General features: G+C 51.0%; 10 protein-coding genes across 10 annotated transcripts; 8 read left to right on the top strand and 2 right to left on the bottom strand.

Annotated features, from left to right (window-relative positions):
• Positions 1–91: 91 nt before the first annotated feature.
• On the top strand, positions 92–1,529 carry FUB8-4 (Oxidase FUB9; the record flags this gene model as incomplete). The annotated part of the gene is made up of 6 exons (XM_036646311.1): positions 92–185; positions 241–274; positions 325–662; positions 723–1,255; positions 1,322–1,398; positions 1,454–1,529. The coding sequence occupies 6 exons, from the start codon at positions 92–94 to the stop codon at positions 1,527–1,529; spliced, it is 1,152 nt and encodes a 383-aa protein (XP_036488180.1).
• An 852-nt stretch (positions 1,530–2,381) lies between these two features.
• dapA-1 (4-hydroxy-tetrahydrodipicolinate synthase) lies at positions 2,382–3,281 on the top strand (the record flags this gene model as incomplete). Its single annotated transcript, XM_036646310.1, has 1 exon — positions 2,382–3,281. One exon carries the CDS (start codon positions 2,382–2,384, stop codon positions 3,279–3,281), a length of 900 nt encoding a protein of 299 aa, XP_036488177.1.
• Positions 3,282–3,560: 279 nt separating this feature from the next.
• CGCS363_v014460 (Arginine metabolism regulation protein II) lies at positions 3,561–5,410 on the bottom strand (the record flags this gene model as incomplete). Its single annotated transcript, XM_036646309.1, has 2 exons — positions 3,561–4,532; positions 4,589–5,410. 2 exons carry the CDS (start codon positions 5,408–5,410, stop codon positions 3,561–3,563), a joined length of 1,794 nt encoding a protein of 597 aa, XP_036488178.1.
• A 1,248-nt stretch (positions 5,411–6,658) lies between these two features.
• Positions 6,659–8,282, top strand: CGCS363_v014459 (putative aldehyde dehydrogenase-like protein; the record flags this gene model as incomplete). Its single annotated transcript, XM_036646308.1, has 3 exons — positions 6,659–6,789; positions 6,846–7,045; positions 7,099–8,282. 3 exons carry the CDS (start codon positions 6,659–6,661, stop codon positions 8,280–8,282), a joined length of 1,515 nt encoding a protein of 504 aa, XP_036488671.1.
• Positions 8,283–9,199: 917 nt separating this feature from the next.
• Positions 9,200–10,105, top strand: CGCS363_v014458 (Meiotically up-regulated gene 14 protein; the record flags this gene model as incomplete). Its single annotated transcript, XM_036646307.1, has 1 exon — positions 9,200–10,105. One exon carries the CDS (start codon positions 9,200–9,202, stop codon positions 10,103–10,105), a length of 906 nt encoding a protein of 301 aa, XP_036488670.1.
• A 1,023-nt stretch (positions 10,106–11,128) lies between these two features.
• prnB-2 (Proline-specific permease) lies at positions 11,129–12,793 on the top strand (the record flags this gene model as incomplete). Its single annotated transcript, XM_036646306.1, has 1 exon — positions 11,129–12,793. One exon carries the CDS (start codon positions 11,129–11,131, stop codon positions 12,791–12,793), a length of 1,665 nt encoding a protein of 554 aa, XP_036488253.1.
• Positions 12,794–14,646: 1,853 nt separating this feature from the next.
• SID5-1 (putative acyltransferase SID5) lies at positions 14,647–15,521 on the top strand (the record flags this gene model as incomplete). The annotated part of the gene is made up of 2 exons (XM_036646305.1): positions 14,647–15,046; positions 15,109–15,521. The coding sequence occupies 2 exons, from the start codon at positions 14,647–14,649 to the stop codon at positions 15,519–15,521; spliced, it is 813 nt and encodes a 270-aa protein (XP_036488669.1).
• A 1,089-nt stretch (positions 15,522–16,610) lies between these two features.
• fer8-1 (Fe-regulated protein 8) lies at positions 16,611–18,068 on the top strand (the record flags this gene model as incomplete). The annotated part of the gene is made up of 3 exons (XM_036646304.1): positions 16,611–17,456; positions 17,514–17,816; positions 17,871–18,068. The coding sequence occupies 3 exons, from the start codon at positions 16,611–16,613 to the stop codon at positions 18,066–18,068; spliced, it is 1,347 nt and encodes a 448-aa protein (XP_036488668.1).
• A 5,120-nt stretch (positions 18,069–23,188) lies between these two features.
• Positions 23,189–24,061, top strand: faeB-0 (Feruloyl esterase B; the record flags this gene model as incomplete). The annotated part of the gene is made up of 1 exon (XM_036646303.1): positions 23,189–24,061. The coding sequence occupies one exon, from the start codon at positions 23,189–23,191 to the stop codon at positions 24,059–24,061; it is 873 nt and encodes a 290-aa protein (XP_036488667.1).
• Positions 24,062–24,226: 165 nt separating this feature from the next.
• On the bottom strand, positions 24,227–26,276 carry CGCS363_v014453 (putative transcriptional regulatory protein; the record flags this gene model as incomplete). The annotated part of the gene is made up of 3 exons (XM_036646302.1): positions 24,227–24,952; positions 25,008–25,274; positions 25,323–26,276. The coding sequence occupies 3 exons, from the start codon at positions 26,274–26,276 to the stop codon at positions 24,227–24,229; spliced, it is 1,947 nt and encodes a 648-aa protein (XP_036488252.1).
• Positions 26,277–27,164: the final 888 nt, after the last annotated feature.

The raw sequence follows: 27,164 nt of genomic DNA, 5'->3' as shown, positions 1-27,164 counted from the left end.
TTTCCATTTGCAGCTGTCGATTGAATCTTAATGCTATCAACATTGCCTGTCGTGGTTCTACCTGACGAAAAGCAACATCTCTCAGCGCGATATGGCGAATAGAGGAGTTTCTTGGGACACCTTGGTCCACAGCATTCAAGATCTGAAGGACCATGGAAGCCGAAGACTCCCAAAGATGTATCGAGGTACGCATATCCTGTCGTGTGGCTTATGCAGTCATCTGCTAACATTAGTTGTGAGATTACTTCAACGAGGGCGCTATGGATCTACTCACGTACGCCTTCCACATGAAGCTTTCTGGCTAATGAATATTAACATCCCTAGTGTGAAGGAGAATGAGGAGGCTTATGACTACTACAAGATCCAACCTCGTGTCCTTGTCAATGTCGATAATGTCGATATATCCGGTGAGATTTTCGGTTTCAAAACAGCGTTGCCCTTGGGCTTCAGCCCTGCAGCCATGCATGGTCTAGCTCATCCAGACGGCGAGATTGCAACTTCGAGAGCTGCAGCAAAGATGGGAATCTGTATGGGTCTATCATCGTATGCAACCGCATCACTGGAGGATGTTATTTCTCAAGGTGCTGGGAATCCCTACGTAATGCAGCTGTGCATTTTGAAGGATCGGTCGATTACCCTCCAAATCCTCCAACGGGCAGAAGGTGTGTATCTAAAGTCCTTCTCTGTTCGACACTCGTACAAGCTAATACAGTGACCACCAGCTGCTGGATACAAGGCGATTTTCCTTTCCGCCGACACTCCCTGCTTAGGCCGACGTTTGAACGAGTATCGAAACAACTTCAGTCTCCCGGACGAGATGTCCTGGCCAAACCTACTCTCTGATGGGAAAAGCGAGCTCCGTGCCTCCAGCGATCAGATTGGGAAAAGCGACGAGGTGCCCGCGGAGCCTAGCAAGCATGACTATGACCCGTCGGTTGACTGGGACAGTTTGATCCCTTGGCTGCGCCAGCACACGAAGCTGCAAATATGGGTCAAAGGAATATACGGGCCTGATGACGTCCGAGCTGTCATTAAGCATGGATTAGATGGCGTGGTCATCTCTAACCACGGTGGTCGACAGCTGGATGGAGTTCCGGCCTCAATTGACATTTTAAGACAGTGTGCCCCTGTGGCGCGAGGAAAGATTCCAATCACTGTGGATGGGGGTATTCGCCGAGGTACCGACATCTTCAAGGCACTCGCTCTGGGTGCCTCGCACTGTTTCGTGGGCAGGATCCCCATATGGGGCCTTGCGGTTCGTGATCCATCAAATACCTTACACACAGCAGTACGAAAACGTTCCTAACAGTTCATTTTCCAGTACGACGGCCAGCAGGGCGTCGAGTTAGCGCTGAAAATTCTCATGTACGAGTTCAAGGTGGCTATGTTGCTGGCCGGGTGAGTCGAAGCGTGTATGAGGGAAGCTGAAGACAGATGCTGACCGTTTCCGCAGTTGCAAAAGCGTCAAGGACATCACTCAAGATCACCTTGTGTACAAGAAGGCGGACGGGATATTGGCAAAGCTGTGAATGTCTGATTTTGCGGCAATGTGTAGTTCATTCCATTAGTTTTATTGTAAAGCATCATTCCATCATTCATTATACACCTGCTTTGATGGCTTAGCCACGGAATAACCCAATGGTTTTCATCGTGGTATGAATTCGAATCTCGGTGTTCCTCTGGTCCTACGTAATACACCTGGCATTGCGCGGTGTGTGACAAGGCCCAGATCCTCTTTCTGTCCTCCCAGCCAGTGCTGACAGGCAGCATCCAAAACAACAAAAGGTGCAACGAAATAGCCCACAGTCTTTCATATCCAATCCGGTACTTGATGAGATATGCTGTTGTTTTGAGAAACGCATGTGTCAAATAACGATGCAACTGCGCTTTCCAAGAAGCGGGCGCATCGGGATGTCGGAGTGAATGTCCTGGCTTTTGCGGGGAAACGGGTCCACACCCCGGACGTGGAGGCTTGCCTGTTCGGGCACCCAAAGAGTTTCGTTGTGCATTGCCAGATGAGACTACCGTTCTGGCCATGTTTTGAATGTTTGTCGCAGGAAAGGATCGGAAAGTGCTCAGTCTGGGTATTGCCCTTCCCATTGAGGAGGTGCTTGGAATCCAGTAGATTTCGTCGAGGACTCTATCCGCTTTCATTGCGCTCCACCAGAGAACCCGTTGAACTTTTCCCTTCACGATCTCTGAGAACATTTAATGTTGTTTTTGAATATAGACAGGACAGCATATATAATAGCCAGTCATTCTTAGGTTTATCACTTTGTTCAATCAAGCAGCAACCTCCTCATCCTCACAGAGTTCGAAACTTCAAGTCTATTGCCATCATAACATCCCTCATCTCTATATCGTGGAACCCAACATTCACCATGCTCGCCCCTAAGCACAACGACATCACGGGTATTCTCGTTGCCCTCATCACACCTTTCAAGCCTGATGGGTTCGTCGACGAGACTGCCCTTGCAGAGCATGTGAACCGACAAATCGAAGCCGGCGTTCACGGCCTTGTCCCAGGGGGTAGTACCGGAGAATTTACCGCCCTTACGGTTCAGGAACGTAAGACCGTCATCGAGGTCTGTGTTAAAGCGGCTGCTGGTCGCGTTCCTGTTATTGCTGGAGCTGGCGACTTGACCACTACCGGCGCAATCGACCACGCAGTTCATGCTGCAAAGGTTGGCGCTAAGGCCGTCATGGTTGTGCCCCCTTTCTACGACCCTCCCAACCTCCAGCAGCTTCGCGGTCTGCTTCAGGAAATCCATAGCGCTAGTGGTCTCCCTATTGTGTACTACAATATCCCATCTGCCAGTGGTGTCAACCTTTCGGTGGAGGAAATTGCCGGCCTCTCGGAGGTTGGTGTTAAGTACATGAAGGACACCTCCGGCAATGCTCCGGCCCTCACCGAGCTTCTTCTCACTACCGGAGATCGCATTACGACTTTTAACGGCTGGGACACCCTGACATTCTACGGATTGGCGGCCGGAGCTACCGGATCTGTGTGGGGTGCGACCAACATCATTCCCGAGCTCTCTGTCGAGCTCTGGAATGCTCTTGCAGTTGAAAATGATATTCAAAAGGGTCGAGAGGTTTGGGCTAAGATTTGGCCCATTACCAAATTCCTTGAGTCACACCATTACTCATCGGCTGTTAAGACGGGCATGGAAGTGCGCGGTTGGAAGACGGGTGGGGTCAGGAAGCCGTTTGCTCTCCTGGAAGATAACCACAAGGCAGAGCTAGCTGCTCTGCTCAAGAAGGCTGGCGTTCCTTTTTAACTAGAATAGTCTGCATTGATGTCGAATAATGAGTATTAGGAAGCATCAGTTATAGGCAGAACACACAAAACCTCATCACCTTTTCTTCATACAATAACTTACCATGTGATCAAATCAGGGAGTCCTTCCCGTGAACTCGGCATCCAGCTTGTTTTCCCCCGCCGATGTTTTCGATCAACGATATTTGTAACGATCAATTTCTGGATTTTTCAAGCTTATAGCTACCATAGTTCACAAGACAAAGTTCTGAAGAAAGCACATCATACATCCAATTATTATTTATACAGAACATGGAATATCGGAGGCTTGCACACTACCTCCGAGGTCAATGCCTCCAATAGCTTGCCGCTTCGCCCACAGCGATGAGATGACCTCCATGGCTGGTCTCGACGTAAAGTAAACACCTCGGCCGTCTGTGATGGTAATGATGTGTCTAGCTCTATCCTGAAGGTCCGGCGAGATTGCCTCGCGAGCGCAGATGAATGCCGCCCACGCAAGACTCAAAGCAAAGTCATCGCTGTTGATCATTTCACAGATGCATGATTCTAGTTGTTCCATAGCTTGCCGTACAACGTCCTGGAGTATCATAGCACTGACATCGTGTACCTGACGGTAGAAGTAGATAATCAATGCTCGATGAATCGCCGAAATCATCGCCTGGTTCCGAGGATGGCAAACAAGGTTGGGACCTTTGGTACAGAATGACACGTCGCCGGTGAGAATCATCGATACTTCGGAGGACGAAGACCAAGTCCAGATTCTTTCCTCCAAAGTCTTGATGTGGTGTTTCAAGTCTGCCGCCAGCTTCGGGTCGCACCTAGCACGAGTCTCCAGACGGTTCTTTTCGTTTGCAAGAGATATCGTTTGCGATAATAATGTCATGAGTGACTCCGGAATGCCATGGATTCGAGAATGCAGAGTCTCCTTCCAGCGCCCTTGTACTTGGAGATGGATGTCACCATATCCAACTTTCGAGTTCTTCTCGACACCAGGGTCGAGTCCAATGTTTAGCAGATCCTCGCTGATCCGAAATGAACCAGATTCAGGAACCTGGGGGAAAGTCTCAGCTTGTTCGGAATCAATCGAGCCATCATCTAGAGCATATATTCCCTCCGCAATGACGCGAAGGTATGTGTACACGTGATGAAGTACGCGAATGAGTTCGGGGTTCTCCTCTGCCAAGCCTCGGACCCTGATCAGCCTCTCTGCATCAAGCAGAAAGATTCTTGCGGTTCGATTTCCTTGGTAGATCTTTCCAGCTGGTCAGCGTAAACCTCGAATTAGTCAGTCCACTGACATCTACTTACCGATATCATTGCCATTGCTATGAAGGCCATCAACAATTCTTTATACTTGGTCTGCTCTGAGTCGCTTGCCTCAGTCTCGACGGCGCTTCTCAGATGTTTCTGGGCTCTGTCCCTATGCTTGACTCCTAGATTATTCCAATAGTCCGATTGCGAATTTGAGTCAGACTTGTGAAGTTGAAAGGCGCTATGAGACAGAAGTGCGCAGAGGATTGCTGACCGAGTATGCGATGTGCCGCCGAGAAGAGACAGTTCTGCAAATGTCTCGAATGCGCACGGAAGAAAGAGGAGCTTCCATGGTGATTTCCACCTGCTGGATTGGATGCATGTTGGTGCGGACTCTATGTGAGTCTTGTAATAACGCAATAGCGCCTGGGCTTGTTCGGGCATATCTGACCTTGCGTCGAGATTGATTGACAGAAGAGGTGATGGGACTGTGTCCCCGACTGCAGCTTGATTGGTAACATCAGTGTCCCTCCTAAGTGTGGACATGTCCTTTTCGGGGACGACCCCTTCCTCTGCAAGATAAAAATCCGAAATGGCCTCCAAATCAGTTGGGATGTCAGCCAAAAGATCAGAGATCGAGCCTGTAAAGGCTTCGGTAGAGCTAAGGACATCGTCCTGGCCCATGGAAAGGTCCATATTGTCAAGGATAGACTGGAAGTCTAGATCCTGGTCTGGTGGTGACCAGTTAAACTCGATGAGATCACCAGGAAGCCCGATGGACTCCTCCGTTCCCTTGTCATCTGTGTCAGAGGCCGTATGATGTGTTGACCCAGATGAAGATGAACGGCTGGCAATTGAAGTCATATCACTCTCATCCATGCGAAATACTCCGAACGGGCCTTGAGCAACACTAAAATCGCTGTTGGTGTCACTTCTTTTGGAGGCCGAGTCTAAGTCGGCCAGAATGCTTCCTGCGGATTTCGAGCCAAGACTCCTGGACAGCCTGGCACACATTGCACGACGTTCCGCATCTAGAAAATGCGAATCAGAGTCAGCGGCATATAGGTACGAAGAGTGAACTGGCCAGACGTACCGGAAAAAAGCGCATAGCGGTAATCAGATGTTTCTGGGTCCCGAGGCTCCAATCTTCCGGTGGCGTCACCGTCTGCGATCCAGGACAAGCTTGGAGTATAGCCACCGCAGGTGACCCCTAGACGTATGCAGGCATTGCATTCTGGTTTGCCCTCGTCACATTTGGCATGACGGGCCCGGCAAGATCGGCATCCAGTAAATGTCCGAGTGTGCTCGGCCCGGTATCTGACTGGTTTAGGCATCTTTTGACAGTCTTCAGGGGTTCCGACTTTGTGGGCTTAGGGAACAAACTCCTCGCAGTGCGAATGGAATTATGCTTAGCTGAATCAGGCGCTACCACGTATCCGCGCGCAGATGAAATTGCACAATGGTGTCAATCGGGCGTGACGAAGTTCAGAGTTGACAAGAGCAGATTGCTCAGTTATAGGCATGTCTCCACGGGCTAGATTAATCGGTGGCGTCCTGAGAACCCCGCAGCGCCAAAAGTAGTGAGGCAGGGGAGTTGTGAGCAACGTCTTCCCAACAACAGATCAGGAAGGTTTCCACGGCATTGTTTTCGGAAACCCACACCACCGGGCAAAAGTCTTGGATAACGCCTGATAGCCTACTAAGCTCGATTGCAACAGCTTGCTAGAGAAGATCAAGCTGCATATCGAATCATGTTCCCTTCCCATGCAGGGCTGTTGATACAACAGTTCCAGAAACAGAAGGGCACAATCGCGGGGTAACCCCGCGACTGAGACGCGATGCACCCACGATAGTAGAAATCGTCATTTTGATCAAGAGTGCGATTTAAAGTGATCAGCTCGCTGACTACATGAGCTCTCAAATGAGAAAGCGTTCACGATCTTGATCGAGTTTACCCGAGTGTCCATTTCTATGTAAGCTTCAAAGATAGCTTCCGAAGCCAATACAAATGAGCTTATCCCCCAAGGCTCAGATTCGTGCCACTGTCAGCTGCCTTTTGCAAAGAACATTTCGTGCCTCTTTTTTTACTTCTATGTGCTGCGTAGACTACTTTCGCAATCGCCCAATATGTCTCCGACCCTATCTCTCGACTTGCAAGCCCCCAATGGGGTGAAGTACACTCAGCCCACGGGTCTGTTCATCAACAATGAATTTGTCGCATACTCTAGCGGCCAGAGTATTGTCTCAATTGACCCTGCGTGAGCTCCACCATGCCGAAAGAAGACTCCGGTCATCACTGCTGATATCCAAATAGGACTGAGAAAGAAATTGCCAAGGTTGAGGCCGCGGACACGACCGACGTGGACAAAGCTGTCAGAGCGGCCTCGGCGGTCATGAAAAATGATTCTTGGAAGAAGCTATCTGCTTCCGACCGTGGTCTAAAGATGTCACGTCTTGCCGACCTCATCGAGCAAAAGCGAGAGCTCTTCGCTACTATTGATGCATGGGATAACGGTATGCCACATTCTCTTTCGATACGACGAGTGTACATACTCATACGCAGACAGGAAAGTCGTACAAGGAGGCGATCGAGGGTGACCTGGTTGAAGCCGTTGGTGTGGTACGCTACTACGCTGGCTGGGCAGACAAGTCGTTTGGCCAGACGATCAGCACTACCCACGAAAAGTTCGCGTACACCATCCGTCAGCCTATTGGTGTGGTAGCCCAGATCATCCCCTGGAACTACCCACTATGCATGGCCATCTGGAAGTTAGGCCCGGCCCTGGCTTGTGGTAATGCGATCGTCCTTAAGCCCGCCGACCAGACTCCTCTGAGTGCTTTGGTTCTGGCTGAGCTTGTTAAGGAAGCTGGTTTCCCTCCAGGTGTCTTCAATGTTATCAACGGTGGAAGAGAGACTGGAACAGCCCTTGTTCAGCACCCTCTCGTTGATAAGGTTGCATTTACAGGCTCTACGGCTACTGCTGTGGATATTATGGGCAATGCGGCAAAAACGCTAAAGAACATTACCCTCGAGACAGGAGGCAAGTCACCTCTTCTTGTGTTTGAAGATGCTGAGTTGGACCAAGCCGTCAAATGGTCTCATTTCGGTATCATGTCCAACCAGGGACAGATTTGTACTGCGACTTCCCGTATTCTTGTTCAGGATGGAATTTACGACAAGTTCATCAAGAGCTTCTTGGACACAACAAAGACCGTGAGCAAACTGGGCAACCAGTGGGACACATCGACATACCAGGGCCCCTTAGTGTCTAAAGCTCAATACGACCGCGTTCTCCAATATATCGACATCGGAAAGAAGGAGGGTGCCACTGTTGCTACTGGCGGGGAGCCCACCACCGTCGCCGGCGATAAGAGCGGAAAGGGCTTCTGGGTGGCACCCACAGTGTTCACCGATGTGAAGCCTTCCATGCGCATCTTTCGGGAGGAAATCTTTGGCCTGGTTGTGGTTGTTCTTCGTTTTAAAACAGAAGAAGAGGCTATTGCTTTGGCTAACGACACTATATACGGTCTCGGCGCTGCTGCATTTACGACCGACCTCGAGCGAGCCCACCGCGTTGCCCAGGAAATCGAAGCTGGTATGGTTTGGATCAATAGTAGTCAGGACTGTGACCCTAGGGTACCATTTGGAGGTGTTAAGCAGAGCGGTATTGGCAGGGAATTGGGGGAGGCCGGATTGGAAGCATACACGAACATCAAGGCTGTTCATGTGAATATGGGAAACAAGCTCTGATCGCTGCCATACACCTACATAGTAAAGCTTGTTAGTCTTTCGCATAAATCATTATCATCTACAAGCAGTCGGTTTCAAACAGTTTCGAGTCATTCCTCGTGAATCTGGTAAGAAACCATTGATGTAGACATCCACTTTCTTTTCCAAAACTTATGGTCATTTACGTACGTTTTCAGATAGATAAGTTCATAAGTTCTAATGAATGCCTCATCTTGTGGCTGAGTGCTGAGTAAAATGCCAGTCTTATGTGGAATCAGTCGAAGGGTTTGCTTGTCAGAGCAATGCAGGGTTCATTCCTCTGCGCAAGTGACTAGCACGGTATTGTACACCCGTATTTGGCCTGGTTACCTAGAATGAAAGCAATTCCCCAATACTCCAACGTTTACCTGATTTAAGTGTGATGGAAAATACCTAGTACTATGCAGTGGCTGTACTGTTTTCATCGAGAATGGCAGACCCTTGCCCAGCTTTCTGGTAGAGATCTAACTTCGAGAAGGCTTAATGGGCACGATTCTGATTTGTTTACGTGTACCCACACTCTTCAATCTACTATCTCAACGTTCTTCTCGCGATGTCCTGCTTGAAAAGCTTCCCAATCAGAGGGCCTGTGGGAGGATCTGACGTGGTATGTGACGCAAGTGGCATAGGAGAGAGACTAATGGAAACCTGGTCGAACTATCCGAGCGCTCTCCCTTTCCGGGGAAGCTTGCTTGTTTGAGCGATTTTGGACGTGAGACGTGCTATGCCACTTACACTTCTGGGAGGTCAAAGATCATTTAAATGGAATCTGAACCAAGACAACGTGTGGAATGTCTAAGCAAGGTGGCTAAATCATCCCGGAGCTGACAGACACATTTCGTCTTTTCGACCGATCCAAAAACAACTTCTCCAGTTACTTTTCTCGCCATTCCGCAACAATGAGCTCAACCACTGTCACTTCTACGACGATGCATATCCCCAGCATCAAGCCAAAAGAGGATTCGCACACCAAACATGGGCACGAACTCAAGAACAAAACTCCTCTTCAAGCCATGTCCCACGGAGACGTGGTTCTTGCTGGAATCCCACGACACCCTAATTTCCAGTCGCATCGGCAGTGGCAGCTTGAGCACATGGCAGCTGCCTTCAGGCACTGGTACCGAGAAGGCTACATTGAGGGCATGAGTGGTCATATCTCCGTTCGTGATCCAGAATTTCCCAACGCTTTTTGGACCAACCCGTTGGGCCGACACTTCGGTCTCCTGAAGGTCAGCGATATGATTCTTGTTGGTCTCGACGGGGCTGTCCTTGGAGGTAGTCGAGCACCGCCGAATACAGCCGGCTTCCTCATTCACGCCTCAGTGCATAAGGCCCGGCCGGACGCCCATGCTGTCTGCCATTCTCACAGTGCCCATGGAAAAGCTTGGTCCGTTTTTGGCAGACGACTCGAAATGCTGACCCAGGACGCTTGTAAGTTCCGCCGGGACGCACACAGCGTTTACAACAGCTACGGCGGGGTTGTACTGGGTAGCGAAGAGGGCGATCGTATCGCGGCTGCTCTAGGGCCGAATGGAAAAGGGTGCATTTTGAGAAATCATGGCATCCTGACAGTAGGGCAGACGGTTGACGAAGCCGCTTTTCTATTCACATCTATGGAGAGGTCTTGCCAGGTCCAACTTTTAGCAGAAGCAGCAGCGGCAAATGGCCTACCGAAGGTTCTGATTACGGATGAAGAAGCCGACTTCAACTTCGATGTAGAGAGCGACCCAGAGAGTTGCTACTGCGAGTTCCAGGTGTACTATGACCTGGAGGAGGAGTTATCCAAGGGAGATTTCAAGAAATAATTTTGGCCTTTTCGAATTCCTTGTGTGGGCAGAACGAGGCATGCAGGTTGCTATTTAGCATAAATTGACACAGCAATGGAATCTCTTCTTTCTTTCGTGAACAACCATTCCGATACAAGCCTATCATGAATTAGTAATTACAATTTAGTCTGTGTCTGTTGCCTTTGTCGTGGTTGTCATGTAACGGCACGGCTGTTGTTGCTCGGTCCTGTAAGCTCGAAGGACGCGGTTATCTGAAGAAGAATCAAGTTCTCCCTCAACACTTGACAGTCACGAACACTTTCCTGGGCATATGACCAATGTTTCCGCGCGTTGTGATATCTTAAGACACTCTACGGCGATTCGAAGCAATGTTCCATGAGCAGGGCAGCTAGTTCTCAAGGGGTGCGAGGCCGCAGGCGCGCTTGAAACGTCATCGGGATATCGGAATATTGGCGGACTTCCAGTTTAGAATGATACCAGCCCCCAGCCTTGTTAACATAAATTCAAATGCCCGTCATCGCATTGGCTGTGTGCTGGGCTTAAGCTATGTGAATGACAGGAGAGCTTGGTGAGCGGTGCTGGTACCCATGCTTATCTCTTGACTCGTAACCCCTAGCTCTTGCAGGAGGGCCATTACCCCCCGTTGACCCCAGTCCTCACCGGCAATCCTTATCCATGTCGCCCCATGGGGAAGTCTACTACGTGTGTGTAATCGAAGGTAGTAGTGAGCATTATCATCATCAGCTGATAGCACCGCCCAACACCCTGGCTCACCGTTATCTGATATCCATCCCCCTCTCTCCAGCTCGGTCTTCTAAGCTCACCGACATAGAAAGATCCACGGACGCGTCTTGTCCAATCATTTGCCAATGGTCTGTACGGATGATTAGCTTCGCAAGTAGAAAAGGTTGCCTATTGGGCCCCTCATCGAAATGTAGAGGCTCAGACTTTTCTGCATTGCTGCAGCGCAGAATTTCTACATCCAATTGTCCTTGTCCTCGTGTCTCCAGACCTTGTCTTGTTACTGTTGGAATCTCAAAAATGCCATTACCTTCGGAGTCCTCGGATAAGAGAGATGTCGGCAAAATCGACGTTCCAGTGGACAACGAGGTGACCCGGGTCACCTCAGTAGCTCATGGAGAAGTAGACGAAGAGCCAGGTCGTATTGTGGAAACGCAGCGCGGTCTCAAGTCACGTCATGCCCAAATGATAGCCCTCGGAGGCACCATCGGCACTGGTCTCTTTGTAGGGTCAGGGCAGGTTCTCCAAATGGGCGGGCCCTTGTTCCTATTGCTCGCGTATTCGACGATCACGATTCTTCTATACGGTGTTGCAACGGCAACTGGCGAGATGTCAAGTTATCTGCCTGTCCCAGGTTGCTCTGTGGTATACTATGGAAACAGGTTTGTTTCCAAGAGCCTGGGCTTTACACTGGGATGGGTTTATTGGTACATCTTCGCAATCACCGTCCCGGCTGAAATCAACGTCACCGCTCTCATTATCGAATACTGGAACCCCCCGGTCCATACCGCAGTTTGGCTTGTGCTTGTAGGCGGTGTAATTATTCTTTGCAACTGCCTACCTGTACGAGTCTATGGAGAGACCGAGTTTTGGTTTGCATCGACCAAAGTCATCGGAATTCTAGGCCTTCTCATTATGACCGTGGTGCTATTCTTCGGTGGAGGACCTGCAGAGCCCCTATACTTTAAGCACTGGCGCAACCCGGGGCCTATAAACGCATACCTCGTTGAAGGACCTGTTGGACATCTTTGCGCTTTCATCAGTTGCACCACGTTTTCCGTTTACGCCTTCGGCTTCGCTCCAGAATTGATGGTCATCACAGGCGGAGAGATGGAAAGTCCTAGAACCAACATTCCAAAGGCAACCATTCGCTACTTCTACAGACTTATCACCTTCTACATATTGGGCGCATTTGCGATTGGAATTCTTGTCCCCAGTACTCACAAGCAGTTGTTATCTGCTGGGTCCGGCGCTGCGGCGTCTCCTTGGGCCATTGGTGCCCGTGACGCTGGCATTAGAGGTCTCGATTCCGTCATCAATGCAATGATCGTCCTTTCCGCATGGTCGGCCGGCAACTCGTACTTGTACCTTGCAAGTCGAGCTCTTTACTCTCTAGCGAAAGCTGGCAACGCTCCGGCCATCTTCGCCCGCTGTACAAAGTCGGGTATCCCATATTATGCAACCGGCTTCAGCTCACTCTTTAGCCTTCTTGCATTCCTCAATATCTCCAGAGGCGGTTCGGCAGCAGCAGTCTTCAACTGGTTTGCCAATCTCATCAGCACGGGCGCGTTTCAAAGTTGGATTTGCTGCTGCGTCATATATATGCGATTCCGGAAGGCCGCCGACCATCAAGGGATCGCAAACATGCCATTTCGATCCCGTTTCCAGCCCTACTCCTCATGGGTTAGTGCTTGCGGTTTTAGCATTCTGCTGCTTCTGAATGGTTACAAGGTTTTTGTGAGGGGCTATTGGGATATAAGCACATTCATCACCTCATATGTCGGGATCCTAATTTTTGCGTGCCTTTACTTGGGCCACAAGTTCACTGTCGGACGTTGCGACAAGCTAGCTCTGTCCCCCTCAGAGGTTGACTTGGTCTCTGGTATTGACGAAATCTTGGCCGAAGTCAACACTCCTGTCAAGCCTGAGAAGTGGTATTTCAAGTGGAAGCTTCTCTTTGAGTGAATACACTTCATGAGCATAGGTGGTAGACGAGGCTGCTGCCTGCCGTGCTTGCGTACATGTACCCAATGATAGCAACTCGCTTACTTATCAGCGTCATGGAATGAGAACGGAGTTTCCAAGTGAAATTTGCCCGATGGTAGCGCCTCTCAGTGTGGCGAAGACTTACCCAACTTTGATAGACCACTACCATTGGGAGGTTCTCAGAGGATTGTCGCAGGAACATGCAACTCTGGGCGTCGTCAAAAGACTCAGTGTACTTCACACACGTGGTTTATTTCGTTTTCATCACCCAGCTTCCTCTTCTTTCCTTAATTTTCTTTCTCGGTGTTGTAGAAAAAGGTAATTCTTCCTACAGGGTACCAACAGATATTGCTTGTCCTTTCAAGATCATAGCTCACAGAGAACCTTGACGGAAACAGAACGGATTGGCTTGGGGCAGGTGCGCTCCGTTCCAACCTGATGCGGTGGCTGCCGACCAACAACAATGTTGCAAGGAAATCATTGTATTGGCAAGCCTGGTGCACACACTGGCAGGGCGCAAACTCCACCATAGTGTGGGCGCAAATGCACGATCAGGCCATCTTGGCATGGATGTCATTTCTCCTTGAACACCCCAGTTCCAACATGAGACGAAAGCATTTCCCCATTTGAAGAGTGAGTCTCTTGCTGAAAAAAGAAGGCGCCAAGCAAGCTGCCAAATGCAACGAACTTTTTGAATCTCAGTCTGGCCCTTCGCTTAGACAAATGCAACCTCAACGAACCACAACCCTGTCATACAGAGCACCGCTAGTCCCGATTTTATCCATGCTCCGGGAGGGAGGCTAACTTAGGGTCATTGAGGCCGGAAGCCGAGTCAAACTGATGGATCAGATAACGGCATGATCGGAAGCGAGACGGATCAGATAACTTGACTTGGCACGCCAGCTGAGAGTTAGCGTTAATTCCAACATCAACGTCTTCTGGTGGCGTCAACGCCACCAAATGAGAGGCGATGCGTGATATGTCTTGCTCGCTTACACAATTCTTGGCGCTCCATATATCTAAGCTGCACCTGTGAGCAACTGTTGGCGTCTTTCATGGTCGAGAAGGCTGTTGGTGCGGTGGGTGTCCCTTATGCCCCCGCTGTTGGTCGAGACAAAAAGTTCACAACATGGTGGAGGTTCGGGCTTAGCAAATAGATAACTAGGGCATTCGCGGATTGATGCCGATTTGCCTGCCCATTTAACTAATTCACGCCAGGGATGCGGCCGTTCCGGTCGCTTGGGAGAGCGGTATCGACTCATGCTGTTCGCGTAGCAAAATCTGCAGCTACTCCGTGAAGACATTGCCACAAAAGAGCCAAGACCAGGACTAGGGTGTGGTAAAGCGGGGGGAACACGAGGTCGTGGGAAAAAAGCTTTTGATTGCTAGAAATGCGGATCTGATAACTTTAAACGGGTCTAGACAAGGGACCGGGACAGCGCCGCAAAACAGACTCAGGCGGGATCATGTCGCATGGGACGAGGCGCTAGCGGGCTGGGTATCTTGGATGCCTCTTGAGTGTTGTGTCCACGGAGCTGACCACTTTCCCCGTAGAGTAGATGGCCAGACCAACAGAAGGACCTGATGAGGGCCTGATGGAATCAAGATCCTTTGAAAGAGTTGACCGGTTCGGCATCGGCGGGGCTTTCGGATGCCGTTTGCTTCCATGAAGTCCCAGAAGTGTGCAGTATATATGAAGGGAGTTTGTCATGGGAATCTTACTTTGTTCACCTCTTGATTTACCATCTTCCTGGATCATCTCTGCACTCCAGCTCCATTTTTGACGGACTACTATCCTCCAACTGTCTTCTGGTTTGTACATTCTGTTCATCATGGGCTACGCCATCCTCCCCGCCTTGATTCAGGACATCGAGAAGGTCTTCGATGTCTACTTCAACGCCTTCAAGCACGATGAGATGGGTGAGATCATGGTAGAGATTCTTTTCCCAGGCGGCACAGACTCTGAAGAGTTTCGCAAAGCGCACAAAGAAGGCACTTTGGCCTGGTGGCATCACTGCGACTACCAGTACACCTACAAGTGCGTCGATACTGAGACAGGAGAGATCGTTGGCATGGCCCTTGGCGACATCTATCTCAAGGAGCGCAGCGAGGAGGAGCGCAGAAACCACGGTGCCACCTGGCTCGAAGGCAAGCAAAGGGAGCGGGCCGAGGCTATTCTCAACCCCCTGCACGATGTGAGAGAGAAGCTCTTCGGTGGACGCCGTTACATCTGTGAGTCGCAACAACCTTAATGGTGATCTCTCTTGGCAATAAGCTGACCCTAAGGATCACAGATAGCCACATTATCGCCGTCGACCCCAAACACCAGGGCAGGAAGGTCGGTGCGCTCTGGTGTAAGTGGGGAATGGAACTTAGTGACAGCCTGGGAATCCCCCTGTACTTCGAATCATCACCTTCGACATACAAGCTTTACGAAAAGATGGGGTACGAGACCTTAGACGAGAAGGTCGTTCACAAGCCCGAGGTAACGGGGGCATCTGAGGACCATGTTGTGCCCCTGATGGCCAAGATGCCAGCTTGCGCTGGCGGCATGACGTTCAAGGAGTGGCGCGCGGCGGGCTACCCTCCTTTCAGTGAAGTGAAGAGGCTGCCCGCCACGCCCGTCGTAGATGCTGTAACGGCTGAGAAGAAGCCTGGAAGCGGCACTGTGGCCATCGAGGTGCAGGTGCAGGAGGTGCAGGTCTAGTTCTCACGTGTTAGTTATGGCGTTCTTGTTTTGGGCAACAGTACATGTACATGCGATTCGGACCTCGGATAGTTCCCCTGTAGCTACTATTTGCGACTAGCACTATGCTTCTTTCCAAAAGTCCCTTTCCCCGGTGTTCTGGAGAATGAAAGAAAAGACACGTCTGGTTCTGTTCGCGGTCGGTTGGTTCAATGACTCGCCACGCTTATGGCCCATTTCGGTGCTCGGCACGACAATTAAGGTGAGCTCCAGGGTCCAGGACAGGGGCTTCAGGTCGCCAAGCTGTTCGGTTGACGGAACTCTCGGTTACCGCTGGTTGGTGGCCTGGTTCATCACGCCCCGTTGCGCCGATTACAGGTCCAGAAATGCTTGTGAAAGGTGACTTACCTTTCGCTCATATTATGGCCTAAGTGACCGTGTACAACTTTCTACTGAACCAAGCTGAGCGGAAAGACACAATCTTTGCATGGGCCGAGGAATGAGTGCTCTGTACGTAATCGAGATGAGAGACATCAGACATACTGACGGAGTCCTACTCGTATTATGCGCTAGTCCGCATCATGGCACTGGAATCCCGTCCAGCTCAATCAGCTGGGTCCCTCCCAGTTCTTCTCCATTTTGCTCACCCTGTGAAAATTTACGAGGTTTCTTTTTCGACCGAAAGATCCCGCGATGATCCCACACAGCGTGAAGAGACGTGATGCTCGTTCTTGCAGGGATTAACCCGAGGCCGAAGCGAAGCGGTCGAAATTCCGGGATCTAAAGCCGTTCAGGGCGACTCGCTCAGCGCTAGCAATATACGGCCATCAGAGACCCTTCGGCCGAAGCGGTATCGGTCAATTCGACACCGAATCTACCACCGTCGGACAGTGCCTTTCATGGTACGTTCTTCGGGGTCTTATCAGATCCATCTGATAAGTTTTAGTGATTTCCGTCCCATCGGCTGCTTGCTGTCATGCCCTCCCATTCTTCATTCTCTTTCGCGCTTCGTCCTCGTCCACCGGAAATTAGCTCATTGGCCGTAAATCCCAACTGCAACTGCCGCTAACTTCAAAAGATATTTACTTTCTCAAAATTGCAACCGCGCAAATGCCCGCAATTTACAAGAAGGCGAAGAAAGTCCTTCTTTTCGTGAGACTAATCGGCTACTCCCTGCGCCTCTTTGCGGATTTCTTTGCGCGTGCCTACACGACTAAGAAGATCGCCTCCAACACAGCATCCAAGGATGCAACCACGGAAACAATCAACATCGTTATTGTCGGTGCATCATTCGCAGGATATCATGCCGCCCGGCTCATTGCATCGTCGCTCCCAACGGATGGCCCTTATCGCCTGATCATCATTGAGCCAAACAGCCACTGGCAGTTCACGTGGACTCTGCCACGATTCTGCGTAGTCGAGGGCCATGAGGCAAAGACTTTTATTCCCTACGGCCCCTATCTCCCTGCCGAATCTTCCTCGATTGTGCGATGGATTCATGACCGGGTATCAACCATCAGTGAGAAGATAGTCACGATACAAGGAACCGGCGAGGAGATTCCTTACCATCACATGGTTATTGCTACCGGGTCAGGGGTCGGCATGTCATTGCCTTCAAGAGTTGGTTCGACGGATAAAAGCCAAGGCGTCAAGCTTTTGCAAGAGTTCCAGCAGCGCATCAAGACTGCAAAGCATCTGGTCGTGGTTGGTGGCGGTGCTGCCGGCGTTGAACTTGCTACAGACGCAAAGGATCAATACCCTGAGAAGAGCGTGACTCTGGTTCATTCAAGGGATGCTGTCATGAACCGTTTTGGCCCTGAACTTCAGGCCGGGGCTCGCAAAGGTCTGGAAGATCTCGGTGTTCAAGTCATCCTAGGCGAGCGCACAACCACTGATGCCCCAGTCGATGGGTTCGTTACCCTTCGATCTGGTCGAAAGCTCGAGTGTGACTTCTTGGTAAGTTCCGCCACCGAGAGCTACCTGGGCTGTAGCCATTTTTCTGACGTTTCTTAGGTCAACGCCATTGGCCAGCAACCATCCTCTCACTTGGTGAGGGAGCTCGCGCCCGATGCCATCGCCAAATCAGGGCGCATCAAGGTCAAGCCGACAATGCAGATTAACGTAGACTCACTTCCCAACATCTATGTCTGTGGTGATGTTGCTGAAACAGGAGTCACGAACCCGAACGCCCGTTCAGCTATGAAGCAGGCCATGTTTGCCGCGGATAATCTTGTACTTTCTCTTCAAGGGAAGAAACCATCATATCTCTATCAGCCTGCTTGGGCTGATGCAGTGATCAAGTTGACCTTAGGCCTGGTACGTTTTGATAGCTACAAGCATACCAATGCTTCACCGCTGACCCAAACAAAGCACAAATCCATTACCGCTTTCGGCAGCAGTGACACTGAACTATTGATCAATGGAAAGGAGAAGGAAGTAACCTTGATGATCAAACGAACGTGGCAACATATGGGGGCTACCCCATACGAAGACAAGGAAAGCAATCCGAGTCGTGCAAAGGAGCCCGCTGCGGACAAAGCTTTGGAACTGAAGAATGAAGTTGTCTAGGCTATCTGCGTGCAGAGCTCGTGCTTTGAAGGGAATCTAGACCGGCACAGCGAAGAAAAAAGTCAACACGATTAAATCACCATAAGTTCCATTTGTAAGTGTCTGGTGATACAACTTTCCCCAGTTTCCGAATAGAAAGGTTACTCCCATGTCGTGGCCCCGGTGCATCATCTTGTCCGTCTCCGCCTTACAGCGGGGGGCACTCGAGCTCGTTGATCTCCATGCCGCTTGATCTTGGAGTTAGACCATCTGCTCTATGGAGAAACTAGGGGTTGAATAAGCCTACTTTAACTTCGTTTCGTTGGATTTGGACGTGTAAGAGTGCCTTGTTGTCATATCCATGGATGGCTCCCTTGATCTCAGTAAGCAGCCGTTTCCGTGTATTTACATCCTGAAGCCAGATCCGACACTCCGCCGCGTTCGCTTCGGGCTTGTTTCGGGCCAATGAACTTACATCTCGGCTAGCGGAATCAAAATTGTAGATCTAATTGCGTCAATACAAGCTCCGCTTATTTACCAATGCAACCGTACCTTTCCTTGCAACGTCCGCCAGCGTGACAGCGTTCATATGCCGAACATGACCAGGATCATACACTTGCGTGAGCTTCCAAATATTGACTGTAAATAAGTCTCATCGCGCATTTAAAGAACTTGGACGCTTGGATACGAGAAGAAAGCATCCGACGGAGGGTGCTAACGGCCTGGGTGTCCTGTGGGACTTACGCACGAATCCCTCAAACAAAGGTAGAACAGCCCGGGCGAAAGCGCGCGTTCTGAAATTGATATTCACAACAACAGAAGTTTCTCTATGGTAAACAAAGTCAGGAGCTGAACGGCAGACAGCATGTATGCCAAGGCCCAGACTTGAGGTTACGATCAAGGACTGGGACAAAGACATGAGTTTATCAATAACCGAAGGTGCCGAAGAACTAGGAATCATTATCAAGGCCACACCATCTGGTTTGACACCTTTGGAAGATGGATTAGTTAGTGACAGAGTAATACTGGTAGAGCTATCAATAGCTCTTCGGTGGGTATGCGGTGTTCTCGTAAGCGTTTGCGTAATGACAACGTCTTCAGACTAACGACCCCTAAGATCCTTTGCATCGTCTGTTACTTCGTCAGCTCATGACTAGGACGCCAACTCGCTATCTATCGAACCAATGCTTCGTTTCAATCAAAACTTTTCTTTTGAAGCCTCAACGGTGCTGACTTTTGTCAAGGTTCTTATACAACACGGGCAAACGATCTATCCAGGTGACTTGCCCACTTTCGGCTTCGGAGATAGCATCGTCAACCTGATATAAAGTTCCTACATGGATTCGCCTTTGAACACCTTATGAACGTTTTCCATGTCCTGCATTTTACACTCGAGGTGTGTCCCTCGGTAAACTCTACCCTTGCTCTATCAAAGTCGCCCTTTCCACTTTTCCAAGCCATATGGCGCGTCTCGAGGATCTCCCGTACGAGCTTTGGTTGATCATTATGAAAGGACTAGATCCTTTGTCGACCATCCATTTCGCTCAAGTGTGCCCACGAGGCTATGCAGTGCTGTGCGGATTACCCCAGAAACAGCGATATGATGAAATCGCACGAAAGATTGGCCACAAGAACATGGGTCTTATTCAGGCCCAAGATGCATGCGAAGATACCGTCGGTAGATCATTCAAATACACAGGAAAAGAAACACGCGACGAACGCGACGAACGCGACGAACGCGACGAAAGCATTCAGCTGGCATTATCACAATTGAGGTCGTGTATCGCCGGGGGGGTTCCACGCCACGGCAAAGGATGGTTACTGGCCTACTTGGAGGACTCAAAGAAGGTGGACAATTTCAATGCCACTATCACGGGGTGCAACTCCTTCATTAAACTTGTAGATCGGCGACTACTTGCGTTAGGGAAGCAATCTGTTCCGTGTGCACTTCGGAAAAGATTTCTTGTTGCCCTGGTGGTTTTGAGAAGCCTCAACGTCGCTCAATGTGAGCTAATGGCCCAGCTAACCGAAGAGTTTGGTATCTGGGCATGCGAAGGGTTCAAGTACCTGGTCTACGCTTATCCGAGTCGGCAAGCTGCCTTGACGCAACTTTTTCGCTTCATGGGTCTCCGGTATGGTCACCTTACGTCCGAAGAATACTGTCTTCCATGTTCCAGTCTCATGAACGGTGCCGGTGAGCCGGCTATGGACGCAAACTGAGACTGCGCGCAGTTCAATCTTCTCTGGTGTGGTCCCCAGCAGACAGGTTTACAGTGGGATCCGCTTATGTTCACCTCGCCGACCTTGTCCCCCATCGACTTTCTACCTCTAAGCTTTTCTGCAAGACGATCGGCAAACTTGGAAAATAGGACGGTCTTTTATCTTTCCATGTTGGAGCAGCTGCGATAACCATGCGGTGACATATACTGTCCAAATTGTAACGGGATCGTGGAGGAGGGTTAGGGACGGACAGCAATGAACAGACAAAATATGAATCACTGCCTCGTACTCGCAATGAATGGATTTCTTCCTACATACAAGTAGCAGACACGGATGTGTTCAACTCCAACCACTTATCTTCAGGCAGCTGCAGGACAAGTCGTGATGGTGTAGGAGAAACGCGTTCTCCAGACGCGCACGAGCAGAATTCCTTGTTAAAATGGTTGTCGCTCGTTTCACAGCCGAGAGCTGGGAACGTACAGCCTGGCTTCTCAATACCGTGGGCAGCGCGTTAATCTAAGAAAACGTCTGCGAGATAAACTTAGCTGTGATCATCGATACACAACTGCTCCATACAATTGCAGCATGGCTTGCCCCTCTCTTTCAAGCAAGAGCACCTGTCGCAAACCTCGTGGAGGTTGAATTCTCGCAAAGCTTCCTTCCCTTGTTCCGTATTGTAGAGAAAGTCCACGCAGGCGTCACATCGCATCTTCCAGAATGTAGAAGGGTTGGTCTTCCAGAGCATATGCTGCTTGTCGGGGAACTTGTGACGCGGCTTGACAGTAAAGCAGGCATAGCACGCAAACCTCGGGATGGAGGAAGGATCGAAATCAGCGTCTACGCGAAACCAGTCGACTCCGGGTTCCCGCCGCCTGACGAATTGAAAGCGCTTGTGAAGAGGTACCCACTTTGACTTTATGGTGTTATTCATATAACGATTGGTCTGAAGAAGGTGTATCGCGTCGATCATGTCGATGTTTTGGACAACCAACTCGAGCACGTCGGCGGGAAGTCTTTGGATAGGCGGACAGGAAGAGTTGGAGGCATCGGTACAGACCGTGGACTCTATGACTTCACCAGGAACTCTTGCTGACTGGTCGATCTCCTCCGTGGACTTCGTTACGTCTGGTTTGCCGGTTGTCGTAAGCGGGTAGACTTCATGTTGGAGACGGCATCGCATCGATTCAGTTTGCATACGACCACATTTGTGGCAGAGACAGAAGAACTCTCCATCTTTTCTGACTGGTTGAAGGTGCTCATATAGCCTTCCTTCGATGGCGCATGTCCAACATCGCCGCAGGCCCAAGCGGCTCATCTTGGCTCCCCTCTTGTCTTGCTTGCTCTTGCGCATTCGGTCTCCAAAGGCCTCTTTCGGGAGAAATTGCTGACAGCCAAAGCATGCCCATTTTTTGGTCTTGCCAACATAGAGACCCAGGTCAACTTCTCCGATGAACCTGTTCTGGACCGACCGGGGCAACAGGGTTCTGGGGTTGAGGTTTTGGTGGAAGAACTTGTTGGTGACGGACATTCTCAGGACGTCTCGGTATTGAAGGTGGGAGGATATGAGGCAATGAATATCGTGTGGCAAGTCCTGAAGTTGGCAGGACGGAGCTTCGTTATTGCAGCCGTCGTCGAGGTCCTTCCCTTCCGCTTCCATTCGTCGATACACATCTATCGATGGGTTGGATACAATACCTACCATGATGACAATTGTTGGAAATGACCTGATTCGATATTCTTGCTGTCTTCGTTTCTGGGAGACACCGGGTTCTGTCGATCTACCAATGGCGCATCCAGATACTAAGATGTCGAGGACTCAAGGGCGTTGTGCAGCAGCCATCCGAACAACAATTGCTAAATCTTTGGCTGCCAGTAGTCCTATGTATTTTGATGCAGGTTGATTTCAACTCAAATATGACTAGAACCTTCCATGAGTCAAATCTTACGCGCCCTGGCATGCACATCTCGGCACTGCACCAACTCCCCTCGCTTCTGCCTATTCGTCCCACCTTTCTTGACCGTTCTCATTTGAGGAGAGCGGCCGGGCGTCGGGCGAAGTCTGAATGCAATGTCCATTTGAGGTGCAAGTCAATTGGCTAAAAATACGGTTCCTCCTCTGAATCAGTCATCCAAGAAGGGGCACATCAAACTACCGACCGCACGACCGACGAATCAGCCCCACCCGGCGCCGGCAACCGATCAAGAGCGGGCCCAACTGTTCCGGCAAGACTCCCGAGGCTCTCGGTCCCTCGGAGCTCTGACCTCGTTCCTTTCTTTTGCTGTCAATCCCTCACAAACACGTCCCGGGATGCAACGCTGAATTGAATACCCCAAGCCTCGGCAGCCCCTGACGGCGCATTGCGGGGTCACGGCCTCCCACCTTCCCCGTAAACCAGATTTCCCCAAAACAGTCGACACCAATATCTCCTTCCTTTTCAAACCTAGACATATACCACCAATCGTCTGTCATAAGTAATCTATCCTTCGCAAAGCCAAGAATCAGCCGCCAGCCTCAACTACCGACCACCGTTGCCGACAATCAGGGACGGGTGGCACCCACCAGCAAATCGCAACGTTCGCCCTAAATAGCCGTGCAGCCACTGGGATGCTATACAACGCCAACTTTGATGTGCCCCTCTTCATTTGCGTCCGAATCCGCGTACTGTGTATCCTCGTCTTGGAAAGTGACGATGGCCGAATATCAGGGCACATCTAGACCTTCCAATCTCGTTTCTTCAGTTGAGCCGAGGCCGGTGATTTGGCTAATTCGGCGTTGATCCTCCGTGACAACTTGGCAAATCTTCAAGGAGAATACTCGTCTATAAAAGACTCCTGACTATCCTTCGTACTGGAGAGTACAAGCAGGCACTGCCAGTAGAGTCAAACATCTAAGCAAACGCCGAATTCACACAATTCACGCAATGCTGTCCTCCGCCGTGCTCTTCGCCTCCTTCATGGGCGCAACCAATGCAGCCCTTCAGCGCGTCACAGACTTCGGCTCCAATCCAACTGGCCTAACGATGGATATATCCGTACCACCGAACCTGTCCTCTTCGCCTGGCATCGTTCTCGCACTCCACGGTTGCGGCGGCTCGGGCTCGGCCTACTCCCGTCAAGCCGAATACATCCCTCTGTCTGACTCAAAGGGAACTTTCGTCGTGATCTACCCCTCCTCCACCAAAGACTTCAACTGCTGGGACGTTGCATCGACCAAGAGCCTCACTCGCGATGGCGGCGGCGACTCGAACGGCCTGGCCAACATGATCCGCTACACCATCAGCAAGTACTCCGCCGACCCCACAAAGGTCTTCGTGACGGGAAGCTCGTCGGGCTGCATGATGACAAACGTCCTGTCGGCCACGTACCCGGATCTCTTCGCCGCGGCGTCTTGCTACTCCGGTGTTGCGGCTGGGTGCCTTGCTGGTTCTCCTGGATCAAGCCCCATCAGCGCCGACCCGCGTTGCGCAAACGGGCAGATCATCAAGACGGGCGCGGAGTGGGCTGCTCAGGTACGCGCCATGTATCCCGGGTACAACGGTAGCTACCCGCGTATGCAAACGTTCCACGGCACGGCTGATACTCTGGTGACGTACCCCAATCTGGCGGAGCAGCTGAAAGAGTGGTCTACAATACACGGAGTGAGCTTTACCAAGAACAATACGAACACACCTCTGAGCGGATATACGCAGATTGTCTATGGAGACGGGACCAAGCTTGTAGGAATTTCTGCCCAGGGTGTTGGGCACACTGTACCTGTACAAGAAGATCAGGATCTAAAGTGGTTTGGCTTATGAACAGCGCGTTGGTAGATTTGGATGAAGATTGGTACACATTAGTCTGCTTTTCTTGAAATGCATGACAATACGAACAGCATTTACAGCAAGTAGTAGGAATGCAAGAACTCTGCCTTGAATGGCAGCCGCTATCAATACAGAAATGGGATGCTTGGCCGATAGCGGTTAGAACATCTCCCGGAAATGGTAGAAGACATTGTCAACATAAGGGTTCGGCATGCCAGTTGTCGTTGGGGTCAACTCCGCGCTGGATACTCCTCCAAAGCTGTCATCCCCTGTAGAGTAGCCGTTTAGTCCCATATAGCCTTCAAAGATCCTGCTCATCTCGGTTTGGATACGCGTCCCGTTGCTTGGTGATGGAATGCCATCCATGTTGGACGTTGCCTGCGGTTGTGGCATCGCAGGTGCCGCCGATGCCATTGAGCGGCCATATGGTGCGATTGGTCCTGGGTCTGTTGACAGGCGGCCGGTCGCAAGCCCAGCCATAGCGAGCGCTGCAGAATTATGCGGGTCTTCGTCAGCCTGATTGCGGAGGCCGATACTTGGGGCGACTTCTTTGAGAGAAGAAATGGTGCGCCACAGACGCTGGGATACCCAACTCTTCGCAGATAGATCCTTGACGAGTTCTAGAGCCATATAAAACTCTTCACGGACACTGGCACTAAACTTGACCGGGGCGTGAACGGCAGCCAGGAAGAGGACAGAGATGGCCGAGGTAAGAAATTGATGGTAGAAAACCTGGATTTTGCGGTACATATTTGTGGTGTTGTTTAGATGGTTGAGTAATCGAATCGTATCTTTCGCCAAGTCAACAACGCGTTGGGCCTGGACAGTGTGGCCCATGATGCTAGTAGCGCTATGCAAGATCGGGGTGTAAAGCCAAGTGCGGATCTGAAGTTAGGTCAGTCATCACCCGTCAGCAGCGAGTCTTTCAGAGCAAACATACCTGGTTGAATCGAAGATAGGTCCAAACCCGAAGCCTTTGCAGATTGTAAGACGGGGTCATTGTCAACTTCTTGTCCTTGTCCCAGTTGCGCATCCTAACCTCCTCAGGCACAGTCTCGTACCAGGACAGAATTTCCTGGTCCAACCGCTCCATGTCCTCATGGTGGAGTTCTCGGGCAAGAACAGGGCCAAAATGTGCCACTTGACGCCAAACCTTGGCACCCAGTCTTGAATAGGTGACCATGGCAGCCAGAAACGGAAATTGCTCCTGATAAACATTAGTTCATGCGTCATTCTGGGGTACAAGACAACTTACAGGCAGCGGCAAGTCCGGATCGATTTCCTCGTCCGGGACAACAAATGGCAGACCCGTTGCGAAAGCCCACCTTCTGTCGAGAACGTAGGCCGACCAAAAACTGCTGAGGGCAGTCTTTCGCTCTTCCTCATCCTTGATAGCCATGAGGCCTTGTTGGCGATGAATGCCCATCTCCAAACACAGTCTGGTAACTTGACCCATGACGCGCCATGCTGCGATCTCTTCGTTGGCCAAGAACTTGTAGCCGGCGAGCAGACAGAGCGCTGGCAGGCTGGTGAAGTCGACAGGATCCACCATCAGCTTGCGGTTGACAACGGCGTCCATGCTGTCGATCAGCTTGATGGCCTTTTCGCTGTGTCCGTGCTCCTCCACCACGAGAGCACAACACATGACAATCTTGAGCTGAAGAGTCTTGTCATCATTGATCAGCGGCATGGCGCCTTGCTTCCTTGCCGACTCCATGTAAGACCAAAGGTTGCGAACATGCTCGATGACAGACGGAATGTTGATGACAGGGTACATGATGCCAACCTCCTCCTCGTGAAGACGACACAAACGAATCATCTCATCCTGGGTGAAGTTCCATAAGGGATCAGTGGGGTTCTCCTGGGGTCCAAGGCGAAAAGGGCTGTCCTCGGGCATGGCAAACGGAGCATTCTGGTCCTCGGAATCCCCGATGCCTTTGTAGCCCATGTTGTGGATGGTGTTGTTTGCAACGTCCATGTTGAAGGCCATGCTGGTAGGGCCACGGAAGGGTGCCTGCTTTGGTTTGGTCAACTCGGGCCGGTGGACGGAAGACAGCGAGCTGGCTGGTGACGCCTGGACGGTGCTCGAAGGGAAAGGTAATACTTTGTCTTGGATGGGCGCAAGACGCAGCGTTTCGGAACGGAGGGCATTCATGCTTTGGTAGAGATTGTCAACCTGCTCCTGTAGCCGGACCATCTGAGTCGTCATGCTCTTGAACTCATCCGAGTCCTTGAAGTTGTTGGAGCAACAGTTGGGGGCGTACAGGCACGCCAAGTTGAGGTTGCCACATCTTTGGCAAGGAGTTTCGCCATTGCACTTGATTTTGCGTCTCTTGCATTCGTTGCTGCGAGGGGAGGAAGCGTGTTAGTTATTCGGAGTTCGTGCCATGACCCATCGAGATAATCGCCGTGTAGACTAGGTATAAGTAGAGCTAGGCGGTCGCATTGCGCCGACGGATTGCTCCAGCGATGGATGATTCCGGCAACGATATGGCACTCGAGAGGTACGAAGAAACTGGAGGAAACCTTACCAGGCTATCGAAATATACTGTCACAACCGCAATCAGCGTCCCGAAGTTCCACAAAGTTTACAGAAGGGGGGTGGGCATGGCACGGGGAGGGAGAGAGTGTGTACGAGAGGACGTGACGGGAAGAGTCCGCGTCGGTCTGGAGGGGACGTGGGTGGAGGCATGGCAGACGACAAACAGCCGACCATGCGCACCAACTCCAAGAGGACGGCAACAAGATGGAAAGACAACGCACCCTATTCCGTTTGCTTCGCTGCTGCTTGGCTGCAGCACCTTCGTCTTCAGACTTTCTTTTATTGCCTCCCGAGACGGAGGGAGTACCGCCAGAGGGACCTATCGAGGCGCGGGCTCCCCCTGCTGAGTTCGCGGAATTGTCTCCGGGGGTCGCGGAAAGAGGAGAATGGGCTTGTTGATTGTGTGGAGAATAAGCAGAGGCAGCGCGGTCGGGTGGCAGAGGAACGGCTGCTTGGGTCAAATAGTGCAGGTCGCTAACCTGCGACTCGATCTGGTCCATTGCATTGCGAGGCACCCGCGGCCGGTTTCCTCTGGTCTGCTATGCTTTTCGTGAG

Source organism: Colletotrichum siamense (assembly GCF_013390195.1).
Source record: "Colletotrichum siamense strain Cg363 chromosome Unknown KSG_Cg363_contig10, whole genome shotgun sequence".
Classification (NCBI taxonomy): domain Eukaryota; kingdom Fungi; phylum Ascomycota; class Sordariomycetes; order Glomerellales; family Glomerellaceae; genus Colletotrichum; species Colletotrichum siamense.
Note: the sequence above shows the minus strand (reverse complement) of the source record. Positions and strands in the feature narration are given on the sequence as shown.